Source organism: Suillus subaureus, assembly GCF_016647635.1.
Source record: "Suillus subaureus strain MN1 chromosome Unknown BJ212scaffold_21, whole genome shotgun sequence".
Classification (NCBI taxonomy): domain Eukaryota; kingdom Fungi; phylum Basidiomycota; class Agaricomycetes; order Boletales; family Suillaceae; genus Suillus; species Suillus subaureus.
This window is the reverse complement of record NW_024538577.1, coordinates 45745-62573: the sequence shown is the minus strand read 5'-3', so window position 1 is coordinate 62573 and position 16829 is coordinate 45745. Positions and strand designations below refer to the sequence as shown.

Here is a 16829-nt window from a genome sequence, read left to right as displayed (position 1 = left end):
TAGTGAGAAGTGATACTTCAGAAGTTTCAGGTCCAACGTTTCATTTGACGATACACGGGTTTCCTTCGTGGTACAAGGAGGCGAAGTCTGGCGAGTGAGAACGAGTATTTTCCATGACCTTTCTTGAACTGATAAGCAGTACGAGCAAACCCGGATCGCAGACCATCAGAGATAGTATATCACACCCCGACAGCCTGAAGGGGCCCTGTCTGGTTTTCCGCTCGCTGTACTATCAGCATAGCGAGGGGAGTAATATCTAAAGAATCACAAGTTACTGTGCGTGTGGCTTCGACTCATGTCCGAACCTCAACGCCTCCCTGCCTATATGCCAGATTTGCACCTCTCTGATAACACGTGTTTGCTGCTGCGGCTTCTCTAGGGGCGATAGGATCGATCGTTCGGGCGTCCCCTTCTAAATCAGAGTGCCCGACCTCTTCCACCTCCCCTTCCTGCGTAGAGTTTTAGGTGTAAATCTTCATGTTCGACTGGCCGTCTTTCACACAATGCTGATCATGTTCCATATGCGTTGATCAACTGTAACACGAGATTTTGCCGCCAGCCCACCGCAGTCAGCGCTTCCTGGCGAATACCGAATTTCTCTTATTGGTGGGGAGCTCCGAGAAGCTTAATTAATCTTTCGTTCATATCGCTTTTGTATCATCACTGTGAATCGATAACGTCATGCTGATACTGGTACTGAAGCTCAAGTACTGGTATAACTCGATTCTCATTTGTATCAGCCCGCCGAATTCGGTCAATCTCAGTAGCAATTCATTCATGGCAGTACGCATCCTAGGACATCAAACTTCTACTTAAAGTGAAGCTCGAAGACGTATGTATGTAATTGTGACATGGTAAGTCCACGTTTCATTATCTGTGATATGATTGTGCACATCACCAGCGCAAGTGAGAATGTGACCGGCACAAGAGGGAAGGTGTCCAGGCACGTATGAGACTAGCAGAACCGGTAGGCGGCCAGGAAAATATGAATAGGGATATAGTAGCCACAGCAAGGTAGGATTTATAGGGGCGTGGAAGGATGGATACGAGGTACGCTGAAAACGCGTCCGTGAGAAGGGCGCGAGTAGGAAAACAGAACAGGCCTACTAAAATAATGCAGGACACGCGCACTAGGCCTTTTATCTAGACACGCACCGTCGCTGGACTCGTGAAGTTCCTCACAAACTCGAATTGGGGACCAGTCTCTGGCGAGTGCGGGAAGCGCTTGCACTTCTCGACGGTGCGCCACTCCCGTTCTATGATCTTCAGTGCTTCTTCGCCGTCCCTCGCGATTCCTGCCTCTACAAGCCAGCACCCGATAACTAAGCCGGTCCTCCCAATCCCACCACGGCAATGTACAGCGCACACGCGCCCTTGCTCTGCATTTTCCCTGAGCACATCTAGCACTAGACGCATGAAATACGTTGGCCTGTGAGGTAGCGAACGATCAGGGATAGGGAACTGGTGGTAAGAGATGGTAGTCGCGTCGAGGCCAGCGGCACTGACGTGCCTTGGGAGATGGGGCTTGTAAGGCATGAGTTCCTCAGGCTCAGTGAGGTCGATGAATGTGCGGACGCCAGCGGCGAGGAGCTTGTCAAGTTTTTGGGTGGAGGTTTCAAAAGGAGACCAGGGATACTCGCATGCGAGTAGGAGGGGTGTCGCCCAGTAGGAATTGGGTATTGGGCGCAGGCGTAGTGAACTTAGTGGGAGTTTGCGTGGGCGGGAGGGGGAGGCAGGGCCCGTGCTTTTGTATAGGGAAGTGGGCATGTGGGTTTTGTTTTTCCGCGAGGAGGAACCCAGCTTGTGCGAAGTGTCGTGTGATAGCATCGTTCAAGTCGTTCCGGAGGACAACAATTGTGTATACCGTAATTTATAATGAAATCGTATAAGATGACCTCGTGTGTGAATCGATACAAGCTCGCATCTACTGCTTGACTTTATATCGTCGGTTGCAACTTTCGAGATCCAGTAGAGTCTAGACCACTGCAGTGACTGATCACTGCACACTTTCATTTTCGCCCGGTTCCATCCGATTACCGAAGTCCGAGGTCCTTATCACAACTAGTACTACAGCCAAATTCAGCGAGCTTAACACGTCCCCCACTCATTGTTTGAACGTGCTCGTCAGAACATTCGTCGATCCCACTCATCCATTGGCCCAGTCGACGCCCAAACCCAGTACTGATTGTTTCCGGTCTTCACGCTCGTTTGTTATCGCAAGGATGTTTTCAGTGGATGCTCCAAAATAGCCGCTCTATCCTCTTTTCGCCGCTGTATCTCCTTGGGCTCACCGCATGAGGTCAGCCTCACCTCCATCAGAAGGACTTCTTTCATACTTTTATTGTCGTGATCACGATTTTGTATGGTCCCAGTATACCGGTGTGCAACGAAAACCCCAAATTTATGGCATGTGGGGGATACACAGTGCAACTGCAGTACGTGTTATCTACGTACTTGGCGCAGAGGACCCTTGGCAGTATGTCCTATATCCACGGCAACAACACATGCTGTGCCCTCATTCGGGGGGATATAGAATGCGAAGACGTTGTGATAAGGAGGGCATAGCACAGACACTCGTCGGATCATGGAACGCTCGATTCATCTAGATTTAGCTACAGATTAGTTCACATCAATGCATCCCCGGTACCCCAATCACCAAAATCACCCGCCCGTGCATGTGGAATTCCTTCCTCACTTGACTCTTGGTTCTTTTATTGTGAGTGGTTGATTGCATGTATACATTCACTTTTGTACTGTCACTCAACAGTCGACGCGTCAGCTGTGTTTCTTGGAGGATTTAAATGGTATCTGAGGCATTTGAAGTGGTCACACACGACACTTCCAGTGCAAGCCACTTCCTCTTCTCATTGGCTAGAGTCACTGCTAGCACTCGTGGTAGTTGCATAACTACTGGTTCCAGACCACCCGCGATCAGATGCACTGACTGGGACACGCAGGATTGGCAGGAGCACCAGCAAATCCCAACTTTCACTCGTCACTGCATCAGACACCTCCTGTGGCATGCATGCATGGAGCATGGATGTGGCACCGCTCGTCTCACCCATATTTGCACTGTCTTTTTTCGCTGGACTCACTCCTGACTGGTCAGTTCAAAGAAGAAATATTCGCCTTCATTCTAGGCTCGACTTTCTACCAGACCTCGCGAACAGCACGGCAGCTCAACGAAGACCTACAATTTAGTCGATTTGAAGATTCCCTGAGATCCGCTGCGTCGCACTGGCTGCATGACAATGGCAGCATGTTTGAGATGGGGACACAATCCGATGCAATGAAAGCACATGTGTCAATATTTTTGGTACGCACTGCACGTCAGGGTTTACTCGACATTCCTGTCACTCACGTTGAGACAACGTGCACACAGGCTGGACCGCCGCGGTGGTATGTGGGTTTAGTGCCTAAGGAATTATCAGCGAAGACCGAGCGTCACTCATGCCGCACAGTGCACCATTCGGACACCGACAGAAGAGACAATCAACGCGAGCGACAATCTATTTTTACCACAGATAAAATTTTCAAACAAAAAAACACATAAGTAAGACAGACAAGAGGGTCAAGGAATAGATAAATAGATAAATTTACATAGTCCGATCACACGACAGAGCTCGCAATGGAGAAGAGGTATAAAATACCGGAATGATAGTAGTGCTCTCGAGGTCATTTGCATAATCCGTCTAAGCTCAGCTTTCAGAATCCAACAGCGTATAGCTTCGGCACTCAGGTTAACGATGATGATGTTGATGACGCAACGATTATGCCGGACGAGACAGCAGAAGTCTCCGCAGCAAGAGCGAGCACTGTATATAGATACCCACATAAGACATATCATACAAGAAAAATATACCATGAATAAGAAACCAATAGAACTCACGAGATGCCACGGTCCACGACAAAGACCTGATGGGGTTCCAGCTCTTTCGCAGTGTCAGGAACTCACAGAAAACCTCCGCTGCTCCCACTACCGAAACGCTCTCCCAGTCCTTTGGCATCCCGAAGCATCTTCTGCCTCTGTTTATCGTCCATAAGCCGTCCACCTAGAGACATATCGCGTTCATGATCCCAGATAACCGAGGGTTCATTCTTCTTGTGCGTCTCCTCCTCTTTTTCTCGTTCTATATGTGACTCGACAAGGGCTGAACCACGAGCATTGCGCTGGCAAATGATGCGTCAAGTTCCATTTCAAACAGACAATCAATCAAAGGTCACGTACTGTGTGCTCCTCGACTCCTCTACGAATCTCCTCATCCCGTCGCCGTCGCTTAGCTATCTCATGCGAGTCCTCCTCTGGTGGCGCATTTGCTGCACGTCGTTTCCGTCCAGCAACTTCGTCAGCAAGGCGTTGCTGTTTTTCCGCAGGTGTCTCGGTCCAAAGGGAGGATCCAGAATTGTCCCGTGATGGTGCAGCACTACGTGCGAACTGACGAGGCCTGACTTTCGTCGGGTCAAGCGCTATATGACTTTGATAAGTGCACAACTTAAAGAACCACGTCTTGAATGAAACGTACACGCCAATAAGTCGCCACTTTTTGGAGGTACAAGCATCCACTCCTCCCGTTGAAGCTTTTTCGGCTTGCTCGCCTCTTCCTGAAGTTTCCTTCTTCTTTCCTCCCTCTCCAAGAACTCTTCCACGCCTGACTTTCCTTCTATTCGCGAAGCACAAGTTGCAGGAAGTGGTTGAGGTCCAACATCTGAATCCGAGTCATCATCGTAAGGAGCTTGCGAGCGAGGTAATGATGGTCCTACGTATTGTCGTTTTGGAGGCGGTGTATTCGATTTGCTCTGTGAGGGCAACGAGGGCCCAGCTGTGCGGGAGGCAGCAAGGTCGGGTGGCAGAGCCGGTGTGTAATCGTCGTCTTCGTCAGAATCCTCGGCTGATGCGACGGTTGGAAGAAGGTGTGCTGGAATTTGTGGACCTATGGAAGACATTTGGGAGGAGCGATGAAGCACTCTTGGTGAATAAATGTAGTGTAGCTCCTAGCTTATGTAACCATTCATCTGACTTTCGACAGACTGAAATTTACGACTAACATTTGCATCGCGTCTTTCCTCCATCTCTCGCGTCCACAGTATTTCTTCACATTAACCACACTCATGAGCAGCTGAGTCTCATCATCATACGGATTAAATCTTTGATAGGAAGCAAAGGACCTGTGAAGAACCTCAGGCTCTCTTGCCAGTGGTCAGCAACAAAGGATGATGTGTTCTTTCTGCAGGGTTGGGTCCAGGGTTGGCCATCGAGTGTGTCGGCACAAGGTAGCTCAGGCGGTCATGTTTGCTTCTCACAGACAAATTTGAGGGAACATTGATCGACCTGCCCAGCTGGGTGAGACTTTCCCCATGTTAGGTGCGAAACGCATAATTTGTCAAGTCCATCTTACCGTCGATTGTCTTAACTGCGAGTGGACCTTACTTCTGTGATTCCGGAGTAATTATTTTCTCGTCTTGTTTATTTGTTTGCAGAGGATGATTTTTTTTGGTAGTGCAACGACCATCTCAAAGGAGTCAGGCAAAACTATGCAGCATTTCTAGCTGGCCCCTTAATTGCGTGGATAACAGTTACTAGGTAAGTTCAACTGGCAGGCCTAAAGCTATCCTTATACGAGAGCTCGGAGTCAAAAGGCACAGGTAAGAAACAGGAGAGTGACTGGTAAATCACTGCATCTCGAGAACATGGCGAATATCGATTTTGATGTGAGACCGTTCTCGCGAAGTCGCCCCAGGACATTCGAGTTCCTATGACACCGCCTCCGAAAGCCACCAGCAAAAATTGAAATTTTTTGGGAAGAAAAGAAGTTTCGGTCGCGGGATCGATAGCCTGCCATTAATTGCTGACGCGGTCGGATGCATCAAGATTCCAGCAGTTTTCATATCGATGGACTAGGTTTTGGAAAATTCGTCTAAGCGCCTCTGTTTACCTGTGAAGTATTGCAACAACGGGTTCCATGTGCTGTAAGGTAAGTAAATGAGGTCACCACAGGTCTTTGGACAACGAAGCCTCCGAATTGCGAGAGCCGAAGCACACGGTTTGACAATTCGATGGCTTAATCCTGTCTGGTACTTGGGCTGTGACCTTCAAGCTCCTGCTACGTGCGGGCGCGTTGGCCCATGGCTGTTTCGCAGCCTCTGGTATGTGTCGATTGCGATTAATGTTATAGTTGATGTTGCAGTACTGCCAAATGTAACAAATTACTGAAGCATTCTATTTGGTATTGAAACAAAGGCGCGTCTATCGCTATTAATTGTTTGTCATTCCGGCCTTTGCTACCATCTATTACTCTGGATTATTCACCCGCCGACCATGTGGCTCTATCTGTGGTACTGAAGTCCGCCAGCCGCAATCATCCTGATAGAACTGCCGAGTGCTTCGCAATTTGTGGGATATATAAGCAAACCTTCAACTCCTCCTATTACCAGTATCAGAGCTATCATTCGAGATCCCCTGGACGCATCCCAAATTACCCAGCACAAGACATGCGTTTTTCATTCCTCCTTGCTGTTGTTGTTGCTTCGACAATATCTATGTCTGTCAGTATATGCACAGATCAATTCGGGAGTTGCGGCTCGAGTGACCCGACTGCCGATGTATGCTGCCAAGGCCTTACTTGCAAAGTGGCTGTGAGTATGATCCATCTGCTTTGGATCTGGAATTCAACTCCATGACTTACCCCTTACGCCTTGTACCATAGATTGGAGGTGGCTGGTACTGCCAGTAGTGCTTTTTTTTATTGGCTTGGAACGCAGCATGTTCGCGATAGTGGGTCGTCTTTCTGCTTTCACGTTGGCCCAGTGATTGATCACTCAATATGCAGTTAATTGATATGCTTACTATCGCTGCACAAATTTCCGGCTGCTCAAACAGACTCTAGATTAACATAACATGAGAAAAACTTCCTTGCAAAATTGATAAAACACATTCATGTCATGTTGTGTATGATGTTCCATTGATGCATGAGAAAATTGGTGTAATCAGCCAACATCAAAGTTGAAGATCCTTATGTAACTAGGGGTTGGCATTGCCAACTTGTGACCATGTGGAGTGATTCGCACTTTGTTGTTTCTTGTTGGGCTGTTGCTCCCACAATCATCCTTTTGTTCCATCAGTCTTTGACATGGCACAGAGCAAGGTCAGATTGTGCAATATAAATACAGATCATTTGTAGGAACAGCGAAATTTTTATTAAGCTTCGGACAACTTGGATGAACTTGCTTCTTTGTTATGACGTGCTCTTTTTGATACAGGTTGTCCTGATAACTCTGTGTCTCCACCTGGATGTGTGCATTTGTGGTTTGATGGGACATGAATTGGACCAAGTTTCACTGCAGCTTGGGAGCTATTGAATTCTTTAATGTGCCAGTGTTGGATGTGGAATTGAACTTCAATGATAGCTCCATTCAGAATCTTGTTGGCATGTTCAGGTTGTACTAGGTGGTTGTCGTGGTAGAGGGGAAGTGGATGTGCTGCAAACTTGTATTTAATGGCATTGAAATCTTTAGCAAAATTGTCCGAAATTGGCCTGCAGTTTTTAGTTTCTTCATCCATCTCTGGTGCGTTCTCTGCTCTTTGTCTGTGGGGAGAGTCAGGAAGCAATTCATCCTGTAGATTACTTTAAACACAAATGTGCATGGTTAGAGCATGATGGTCGCACCCGAGTTACAAATACATTTTACACTTCAGCAACACAAATGTATAAGGATAAAGAGTCTGCATCCACACAACCTCTATAGTAGACATCAGATGACTGGGTTCATTGTTTACTCCTTAGCTATCCGTGAGAACGCTATATTCCGGATTTCGTTATGACGTTTGTTTTCCCTGTGTCTCGGGTTTTCCTTCTTGCTATAATAGGTGTTTATTTGTCACTATTTTGAATCCACATATTACGCTACATTGTAGTTGACCGTGCTCCGCACGGTAATTACCTTGCGGAGCAAGGTCTATGAATGCGGCGTGACCTGTGGTGGTAAACATCACAAAATATACACGTGATCATCGCGAACCGTCTGACACCAGACACACCAAAATGAATTAGACTGCGTTATTGCTGATTCTGCACAGAATTACATTATGGCGAATGAGATAATGGTACAAAGTATCTTCAAGAACGATCCTCCCGAACAATAATTACACTACTTTTTTAAAATCCATCCGGCAAACTCATTTCATCACTGGCCCTCACACATATGCCATGCTATGAACGGCCCGAGGTTCGATAACAGCGCGAACAATTAACCTCGAGGTTGTTTCAACCACGCTGATGCAAAAGCACACAGCATATGCGAGGATGGTATGTGCTCCAATATCCAGAGCATACGAGAGCGCGAATGCGTCCAAATTGATTTATACCTGAAACCTGTCCAAGATATGAAAAAATGCATAGTGACAAAGACTACTCGCCTGAATATGAACCACGACTCCAATTGATCGTCTGACCTGCGATTCTACAAATGTAGCTGCTTGCCGTCATTTCTGTATGAAAGTCAACAGCCTGGCGCATTCCGCAATTAGACACGAGCAAATGACTAACTCAGATTATGTCATCACAACAGGTGTCATGGACTTCATTCACAGCGGACAATACGACGAACGAACGACATAACCATTATCAAAAATGCAGCAAAAGAGAACACAGAAAGTCCGTAAGTTAATTGTCAGACAAACAGCCCAAGCACCAATTTCTTAACTGACCACTCGAGGAATTTTGAGAGCAGCATCTCTCAACCGTTCTACTAACAGAAGTGTATCTGCATACACCACTATAGTATCTAAGTCGCGTGCCATTTTCTGAGCGATTCCTCAGTAATAAATTAGGGTAAAAGACGCCAACATATAACTAACTGACGTACGATTAAACTCTGCTGGATCTGCACATAACACTTGATCTGCAAGGATGGTAGGAGAGTCTGTATAAATCATTCGAGACCCGCTAGACTCAAAGGCTTCTTGGACAGCGGCCGCAGTCTGAATGAAGATATGAGGAGTGCCGCGAGATTGGCGTTCGACTGATGAGACACTCATCAACGATAAATAATGCACATAACGAATTAAACATACTAAATATAAAAGCACATTCGGCGTTGGAAGTCTTCAGCAATTCGAACACGCTAAGCTACATCGTAGACCCCTTCGACACCCTTTGGAAGATCTTCGTATAGAAGACGAAAGAATGCGAGAACTGGTAGAAGACGCCGAGAGACGTTTTAATGAAGGTGAATATGGACCCATATGAAAGTTTACAGCCTTTTGTATCATGCTCAGAATGTTGTGCGTCTGAACGGCGAGTAATCAAAGATATTTGGCCCTGTTGATATTGTGGGCAAGTCAAATTAAGCGAAAGAGCTCCGCAAGGTAAAAAGTCGGCAACGCCGACCCCTAGTAAGACAGAAAGCAACCTTTATCGCTGTAGAACATGTAACGTGATTTCTGCGCAGTCACAACCAGACACGAAAACATCGGGCTACACGCTAACGGCAACTTCGACAACGACGAACTTGCCAGCGTTGAGGCGAACGAACTTCGACTCTGTACAGACAGTGAAATTGAAATCACCGAGGGCCTCCCAACATAGACTTGCAAGTTACAGTTCTATGGCATTAATGTTCACATCCATATACTGACCAGCTGCTAGTGTGTGCTTCTGGTCGACTTTGATTTATGAAGCCTCACGAACCAGTACAAGCTCTTCGGACAAGAAATTCATGTTTCTTCATGAGTACTCCGATTCTCCCTTTCAAATGGTGAGATCTCGGACGTAATTCATATGATGATCTAGCTGCTGAAGCGCTGACGACCTCCTTGTGGTCAGTCCCGAGCTGCGAAAAGAGGTTGTGGAGCACTGTAGGACACAGCGAGTACCCACCTCCGCAGCAGCTCTTCCTACTAATATTGTCGCGACGCCTACCAAAAACGAAACACCTGTTCAGATCGAGCACGCCACGCCGCTTACGACTTGTCCGAGTCGGACCAGCTCCGTGAGTACGGAAATGCGATAGACAGCGATCATCGTTCGCCTGACTCATACATGGACTGATTAGCTTGTTATGTAGAACACAGAATTTTTCCCCACCTTCCGGTTGCAAGGAGCCTTCCAGTCGGTCTCGGACCAGCCCGCCAGTCATTGAATCAATCAAAGCACCTCACCATACGACATTTGACTATTTTACATTCCAAGAATGGGCACAGATGACAAGAAGGACAAGTTTCTTTTTCAAGGTCTGACAATGGGGGGTTAGGATCAGACGTCTAAAGGTGTTAAGGACGTGCAGCAGAAGATATCTCACGTCGAAGACATGCGACGAAGTTGAATCATTGATATTGTAAGCGCAACTAGGTCACTTCCAAAATTTATGGCTAAACGATTGATATGGTGTGTTTACAGTCACTGCCTATTGGTTACTTTGATGTGTCAACGCAATTTGTCGTTTGCCACGATGTATCTCCCCGCGCCCCGAAGTTGTTCTTAGACAGGCACTGGTGGAGTGGCACTCAGAAGTTCATAAATGTCACCATGTGTGGAGTTTACATATTCATGCATGGCTGGGCCCGCCGAAGCTATAGCGCTAATCATTCACCCTGGCAGATGCATGGCCTCGTGTTCGAATTCGGGTCACGCTCATGTATTATATTTCATATCTTGTATCACGCATCTATCTTATATATATACCCTGCTCCAGTCCATCGCATTTGCACTCTAATCCTTGTCCACAATGCCCACGCCACCACATCCCTGGTGGAAATCTGCAACCGTCTACCAGATTTATCCAGCATCATTCCTTGACGCAAACGGTGATGGGACTGGCGATCTCGCAGGCATCATCGCCAAACTTGACTATCTCAAGGATCTTGGTGTGGACGTTATATGGCTTAGCCCGATTTATCGCAGCCCATTGGCTGATATGGGCTATGATATGTGAGCGCTAATCGTTACTTTTTGGTACTTCATGCTTTAACCACCTCAGTTCTGACTATGAGGACATTGATTCGCGCTATGGCACCCTTGAAGACTGGGATCGCCTTCTCGAAGGCGTGCACACACGGGGGATGAAGCTTATGTGTGTATCGTTCGAGCCCTAACCTGTTTCTCGGTGTCAACCCGGGTCTTTTTGACAGGATGGATCTGGTGGTGAATCATACGTCCGACGAGGCAAGCCCCCTTGACCTTTTATCTTTCTGGCTTACCATATGGTTCCGGTTTCTACCAATTATTTTCGTGGACTGATTACATACATATTGACAGCACGCCTGGTTCACCACCTCAAAATCAAGCAAAAATGACCCAAAACGCGATTGGTACATCTGGCGTCCTGGTAAGGTTGTCGACGGGGTAGAACTTCCGCCGAACAACTGGAAGAGCGTGTTTCAGGGTAAGTGAATCCGTTGCCCTTGACCTCCTTGCATGGCGATAGCGGTCATCCCATCTTTCTTGTCACTTCGGACCACTAACTCGGTCTAACGGTTTCGTTGTCAATTCATACTGTGTGACAGGCTCCGCCTGGGAACGTGACCCCGCAACTGGGGAGTACTATCTCCACCTGTACGTGTCTAAGCAACCGGACTTGAACTGGGACAACCCTATTGTGCGTTCCGCCGTCTGGGACGTCATGCGATTCTGGGTACGCAGAGGGTGTGACGGGTTCCGCGTACGTGCATTCTCTCCCCCTACTTCTTTCACAAAACAACGGGCATTACCACAGATGGACGTGATCAATCTCATCTCGAAGACGGATGGTCTCCCCGATGCGCCTCTGGTGGATCACGCGCAGAATTACCAGCCTGCCAGCATGTACTTCGCGAATGGGTGAGTTCGTTCATCTCTACTCGAACACTGCTCGACCTCCCCAGTCCGCAGGTCCACAAATACATCAAACAAATGCATACCGAAGTCCTCTCGCGTGGGTCCCTTCCTTTCCCCATATCCTCTCATTAACTAACCGAACTCCCACAGACCACGACCTCATCACGGTCGGCGAAACGCCCTTCACACATGAGGCGTCCGAGCTCGCCGCATACGTCCTTCCGCAGAACCGCGAGCTCAACATGGTCTTCCACTTCGAGCTCATGGATATTGACTCGCCCTCCGAATCACCACTCCTTAGGAAACCTTGGGCGCTTGCAGAGCTCAAGGCAATCGTTGGTCGCTGGCAACGTTTCATGCGCGATGATGGGTTCTGGAATGCGTGAGTTCTTCGTGATATCAACGGAAGTTGGACTAATGATGTTTCATCTTGCTTGGCGCGATCAAAGGGTTTTCATTGAGAACCATGACCACGCGCGGTCGGTGTCGCGCTTTGGGAACGACTCGGCGCAGTGGCGTGCCATCTCCGCCAAAATGCTCGCTATCTTTGAGATCACTCAGACAGGGACACTATACGTGTACCAGGGGCAGGAACTTGGTCTCAAGAACTTCCCACGAACATGGGGGATCGAGGAATACAAAGATGTGGCGAGTCAAAACTATTGGAGTTTGTGGGTTGTATTTTCTATAGGTGGGCCCAAGTGCTAAGGATGGAATAGGATTAAAGAGCAGAGACAGAAAGCGCAAGGGAAGGAGGACGTTGAAATGTCTGATCTTCTCGACAGTTTCGCGCAAAAGGCGCGCGATCACGCAAGGACGCCGATGCAGGTGAGATCTATTTTATCTCTTCCTTCCATGATCTCGTTTAATATTACAGTGGAACGCGAGTGTACATGGAGGCTTCACGACTGGTACACCATGGATGCGCGTAAACGACGATTATCCAGAGTGCAACGCTGAACAACAGATCGGTGATGAAACCAGCGTGCACGCATTCTGGAAGCGCGCGTTGAAGGTGCGGAAGACGCACGATGCTCTCGTAAGTCATTCCAAATATGTTATGCTGCATGCAGTCCGTTCTAACTCAACTTCGACTATCATCCTTCATTTCTATCTACATCTCCGCACCTACCCCTTCCATTCCTCTAATGCTGACGCGTGCCCACACCAAGATCTTTGGCGACTTCGTAATGCTTCTCGACGCACATGAACAGGTGTTTGCGTACACACGGAACCATGAGTCTACGTCTGCGCTAGTGCTGCTTAATTTCAAGGAGGGGAAGGCCGAGGTTGACCTGGGGAAGGCCATCGGAGGAGTGGCAGGGTACGCATTCGTTTTGGGCAACTACGAGGGTGAGGGGATCGGACTGGAGGAAAAGGTCACTCTAAGGGACTATGAGGGGCGGGTGTATGTCCGGGAGGCGTTGTTGATTTGATTAAATGCGACTTGCATTCACAAAGCGTGTAATACGCATGTTCATACATCGTATCATAAAATTTCAATGGAAGACATGAAGGATCTGACGACTTCGCAGCCAGGTCAGCAGGAAAACACAAAGGAGACAATATATCTATGGTGGCATTGAGGAAGCTAAGACCGGCTACACAATGGAGAACAAAATAACATCTAGAATGCCACCTGGGCGTCCTCCCGATGAATGGAATTCACGCATGCGTGAATGTGAAGTAGGGCTGGATATACAAAACATCAGACTATGTCAAGACATTCTGCAGAAACTACATAGCAAAAACAGCAATCTCGCTCGCAGTTAATCAATAACTGTAAAAAAAATAAAGGATGGGCAAAGCGCATCATCCTCAGAAGGACCGACGCTGGCGGTGCATCTTTGCCGCGAGTCCCGTAGGTTCGCGCTTTGCAAGAGTGCCGGTGCTGTTTGGCCGCGTCTGACATTTTTTGGGGCTGGACGACGGGTTACTGCTACCAGTGGAGGATGGTGTACCACTGACATGGGTGGTGGTAGGTGGATTATTCTGCGACGTTGCAGGGTTCGATAGAGTTGTCCTTGTCGATGTCGCAGTGGTTGATGGCAATTGGGTGCTCAGGACGGTGGAGCTCGAAGAGGCTGAAGAAGGAGCACTCCCACCCAATATAATCTCGGATGCGTTGGCGCAAAATGCAATGAGGAGGTCCACCTGTGTCACCACTGATTAGTTTGTGAATCCGGTATTTCAAAGCTACATACATTATTAACTTCACATTGACGCTGGGCATACCAGTCTTCTGGTGCATAGAAAGCTACGGCACAGTCGGCGTTGTTGCCTTGAAGCGATTTGTAAGCATAAACATGGATTTCATACCAGACATGACTTACAATCAGCTCCAAGTCCGTCACATCCGTTGTAATACCTATCCGGTTGTCAGGACGTTAATATGTGTGGAAATCTGCATACTCACGCAAAAGAGGCCTCCACATTGAAAATATGACTAAGCAGAAGTGGTGAGGGTAGATCTGTGTTCACAAAAAAGAAGCTCACGGATCAATGAGTGAAATATCGACGCTGGAGCCACACCCCGCACAGGCTGGGTTGACCAAGTTCATCTCGACCAACGTGCAATCTTCGCCATTAGTATTACACTGACCTGTGTAGATGTTTGACTTGACACGATACATATATGAGTGCTTTACTTACCAGTCTGTAAGTATCTGGTGGACATATGGTTGAGCCAACATCGCAGGAGGAAGGAGTGAAGCTCACGCGATTCCGGAAAATATGCCATTGACGACATAGTCTTGTCCAGTAGATACGTTTTGGCCATTCACGACCAAGCATGGCTAGAGAAAAATGTGAGCTAATTATTTCCCCGCACGGGTTGAGGGGTGCAGCTCACGGTTCCGTGGCCACATCTGTGATTTATGTCAGAATTGTGGCGTAATTCCTTCATGTGTGACATACTGGTTGATAAACTTTATGGTATGTGTTTCAGACGCACCGATTCCAATAGCCGAAAAAATGCCAAGAAAGAATGAGAAAAAGAGAGAGAACGCCATGAGACCTGGCATTGTGAAAGGAAAGGAAGGGGGTAGTAAACGAATGAATGAGCGGTGGTAAGTGGTAGAAAAGCAAAATGGTTACCGAACAGCTGTTTGCATGTGGCTATACAAAATTGCTCGAAACGCCAAAAACGCTGCTTCTTTTTCGGTCAGTTGACCGAGTCTACAACGAGGATGCTGAGGGCAGCTTCATCTCCGCAATTTCTCCCTCGACGGAGAGCTTGTCCTTGCATTGCGTTTTTTTAAACTGTTGATCCATCTCATTTTCAGGTCAAAAATATGGTCACGGTGTTCGCACAGAATTGAACTCTTTACTCGATCGAGCTGCAGTGTGCATCCATCCAACACGGGTCCGAGGATTTTGATCTCCAACTCCGAGTGTGTTGGCTTCGAGACTGTATGTATCTGGTTCAAGTAATGCGAGAGTATCGTATCTTCTGATATCAAGAACTTCGCAAACTCGTCCTCTATCCAGTAGGTGTGTCCCGGCACTGAGCGTTTCAATGTCTTTCAGTCTTCAAGTACACCATAGCGAACTGATGAACATATTGATAGTGGACTATACTATATGTTAATCACAACATGAATCTCACATAAATGTGGCGGTAGGGGTTACATAGAGATGTTTGACTTCATAGGAACGATGAATTTTCAAGCCGGCCGCCAAGTTCAACCAAGTCGTACCACGCTGGATGTACTGTCTTCTACTTGGATTGTGGTGCAATGGAACCCAGCTGTAACCCAAGCCGATGAAGTGAACCCCAGGCCCATAAGTGCCAGTATCAGGATATGCACAAAAACTTTATTGTCGCCTACAATTGGCGCGAGGAAAGCGGCTGCAATTCTTCATATTGATGCATGGCGGCGTGGCACGTGGAGTCCTGCGTCTAGCTCACATCACTTATCACATCCATCATCAATGTATTTTGTCAACGGTATCGATATTGTTGTGCTTCTAAAGTTCCGGCACTGCTTCTAAAGTGCAGTCGACAGACGACACTGGGCCACCGGGATCTGGCAGTTCGCGATCACACAGCTGCCCAGGATTGGCTCCCCGAATGACTACTGGCAAGGAGGTTAATTGGCAAGTACGTTCTAACCTATTGATTATTAAAATGACCACTGCTGACTCGTCAGATAAACCAATGTTTTCAGTCTTTCTCTCAACGGATAGAAATGGGGACCATTCTCGAGACTCGGACGTCTTCCCAGGACCTCATGCTTTCAAGCCCATTCAAGCCTCAGCGCTAGGGACGATCTTAAATTCTTTGTGTTCGAGTTTGGTTGCCTGTAATAACCGCCGTTCTGGACATTCGATTTTTTGAGTGACTCGTTGTTTCAAGCGTATGCCCTACTAGTTAACACGTTGCTCACAGGTAGAGGTTTCCTTCTATGCACATGACTTCCAAGACCATTTTGACTTCTGCAGAACGGTGTTCATATCCCATCATTTCCTTCCTCCCTGATTCCTCGCTGCCAACAGACCTCCACATGTCGTCAACTACGTGCCCCACGACCACAGCGGACGGCGACCTACCTAACTCTCGGAATCAGATCCCTGAGCAGGCAGGGTGTCAAATTGGAAGCAAAGAAAAACATGAACCAAACCGAGCTCAAGGACACCTAAGGACACTGCCTAGGATCTGGCACAGCTGATTGAGAAAGGGGTAGGTCACAATCGGCCCGGTGATGAGTATGTGCGTTGTGTTTGTTTGGTTGTGCAAGCAATGCTAGCACGAAAGGCATTGTTTCTCCGACCCCCGCGATAGCTGAGTAGCTAAAGGGGGACACGGCGGCACGAAGACAGCTTGAATTGGTGCATCAACTCTGACCTGATAGGGCAGTGTCATGTTTCGTTCATGCTTTTGCCTCCGATGTGAAATACCGCGTACCTGGAGCGGAAGTTACCTTTAGCCACAATTCTAGGGTGATGCCTGCGTGGTTGTCTGAACTTGTCTTGTGGTAACCGCTACCTAGCATTCAATGAACATCAACAAATGCAACA

General features: G+C 47.7%; 4 protein-coding genes across 4 annotated transcripts; 1 reads left to right on the top strand and 3 right to left on the bottom strand.

Annotated features, from left to right (window-relative positions):
* Positions 1–1143: 1143 nt before the first annotated feature.
* Positions 1144–1767, bottom strand: BJ212DRAFT_1274252 (protein-tyrosine phosphatase-like protein; the record flags this gene model as incomplete). Its single annotated transcript, XM_041331144.1, has 1 exon — positions 1144–1767. One exon carries the CDS (start codon positions 1765–1767, stop codon positions 1144–1146), a length of 624 nt encoding a protein of 207 aa, XP_041191705.1.
* A 2184-nt stretch (positions 1768–3951) lies between these two features.
* BJ212DRAFT_1274363 (uncharacterized protein) lies at positions 3952–4944 on the bottom strand (the record flags this gene model as incomplete). Its single annotated transcript, XM_041331151.1, has 3 exons — positions 3952–4170; positions 4229–4467; positions 4524–4944. The coding sequence occupies 3 exons, from the start codon at positions 4942–4944 to the stop codon at positions 3952–3954; spliced, it is 879 nt and encodes a 292-aa protein (XP_041191704.1).
* A 5778-nt stretch (positions 4945–10722) lies between these two features.
* On the top strand, positions 10723–13690 carry BJ212DRAFT_1513200 (glycoside hydrolase family 13 protein; the record flags this gene model as incomplete). Its single annotated transcript, XM_041341660.1, has 12 exons — positions 10723–10925; positions 10975–11067; positions 11126–11159; positions 11253–11379; positions 11501–11655; positions 11710–11813; positions 11858–11907; positions 11961–12192; positions 12260–12481; positions 12530–12638; positions 12688–12849; positions 12983–13690. The coding sequence occupies 12 exons, from the start codon at positions 10723–10725 to the stop codon at positions 13244–13246; spliced, it is 1755 nt and encodes a 584-aa protein (XP_041191703.1). The 3' UTR covers positions 13247–13690.
* On the bottom strand, positions 13280–14929 carry BJ212DRAFT_1362300 (uncharacterized protein). Its single transcript, XM_041335946.1, has 9 exons — positions 14727–14929; positions 14662–14677; positions 14529–14605; positions 14463–14476; positions 14307–14412; positions 14227–14256; positions 14144–14178; positions 14015–14091; positions 13280–13964 (listed from the first exon to the last, which is right to left on the bottom strand). The coding sequence occupies exons 1-9, from the start codon at positions 14831–14833 to the stop codon at positions 13629–13631; spliced, it is 798 nt and encodes a 265-aa protein (XP_041191702.1). The 5' UTR covers positions 14834–14929; the 3' UTR covers positions 13280–13628.
* Positions 14930–16829: the final 1900 nt, after the last annotated feature.

Bases quoted from the DNA above. Each gene is read 5' to 3' on its own strand.
- BJ212DRAFT_1362300 (XM_041335946.1), bottom strand. From the start codon at position 14,833: ATGCCAGGTCTCATGGCGTTCTCTCTCTTTTTCTCATTCTTTCTTGGC. The intron at 14,179-14,226 runs GTGAGTATGCAG...ACAACCGGATAG, and splicing joins AATGTGGAGGCCTCTTTTGC to GTATTACAACGGATGTGACG. The intron at 13,965-14,014 runs GTATGTAGCTTT...GTGGTGACACAG, and splicing joins GTCAATGTGAAGTTAATAAT to GTGGACCTCCTCATTGCATT.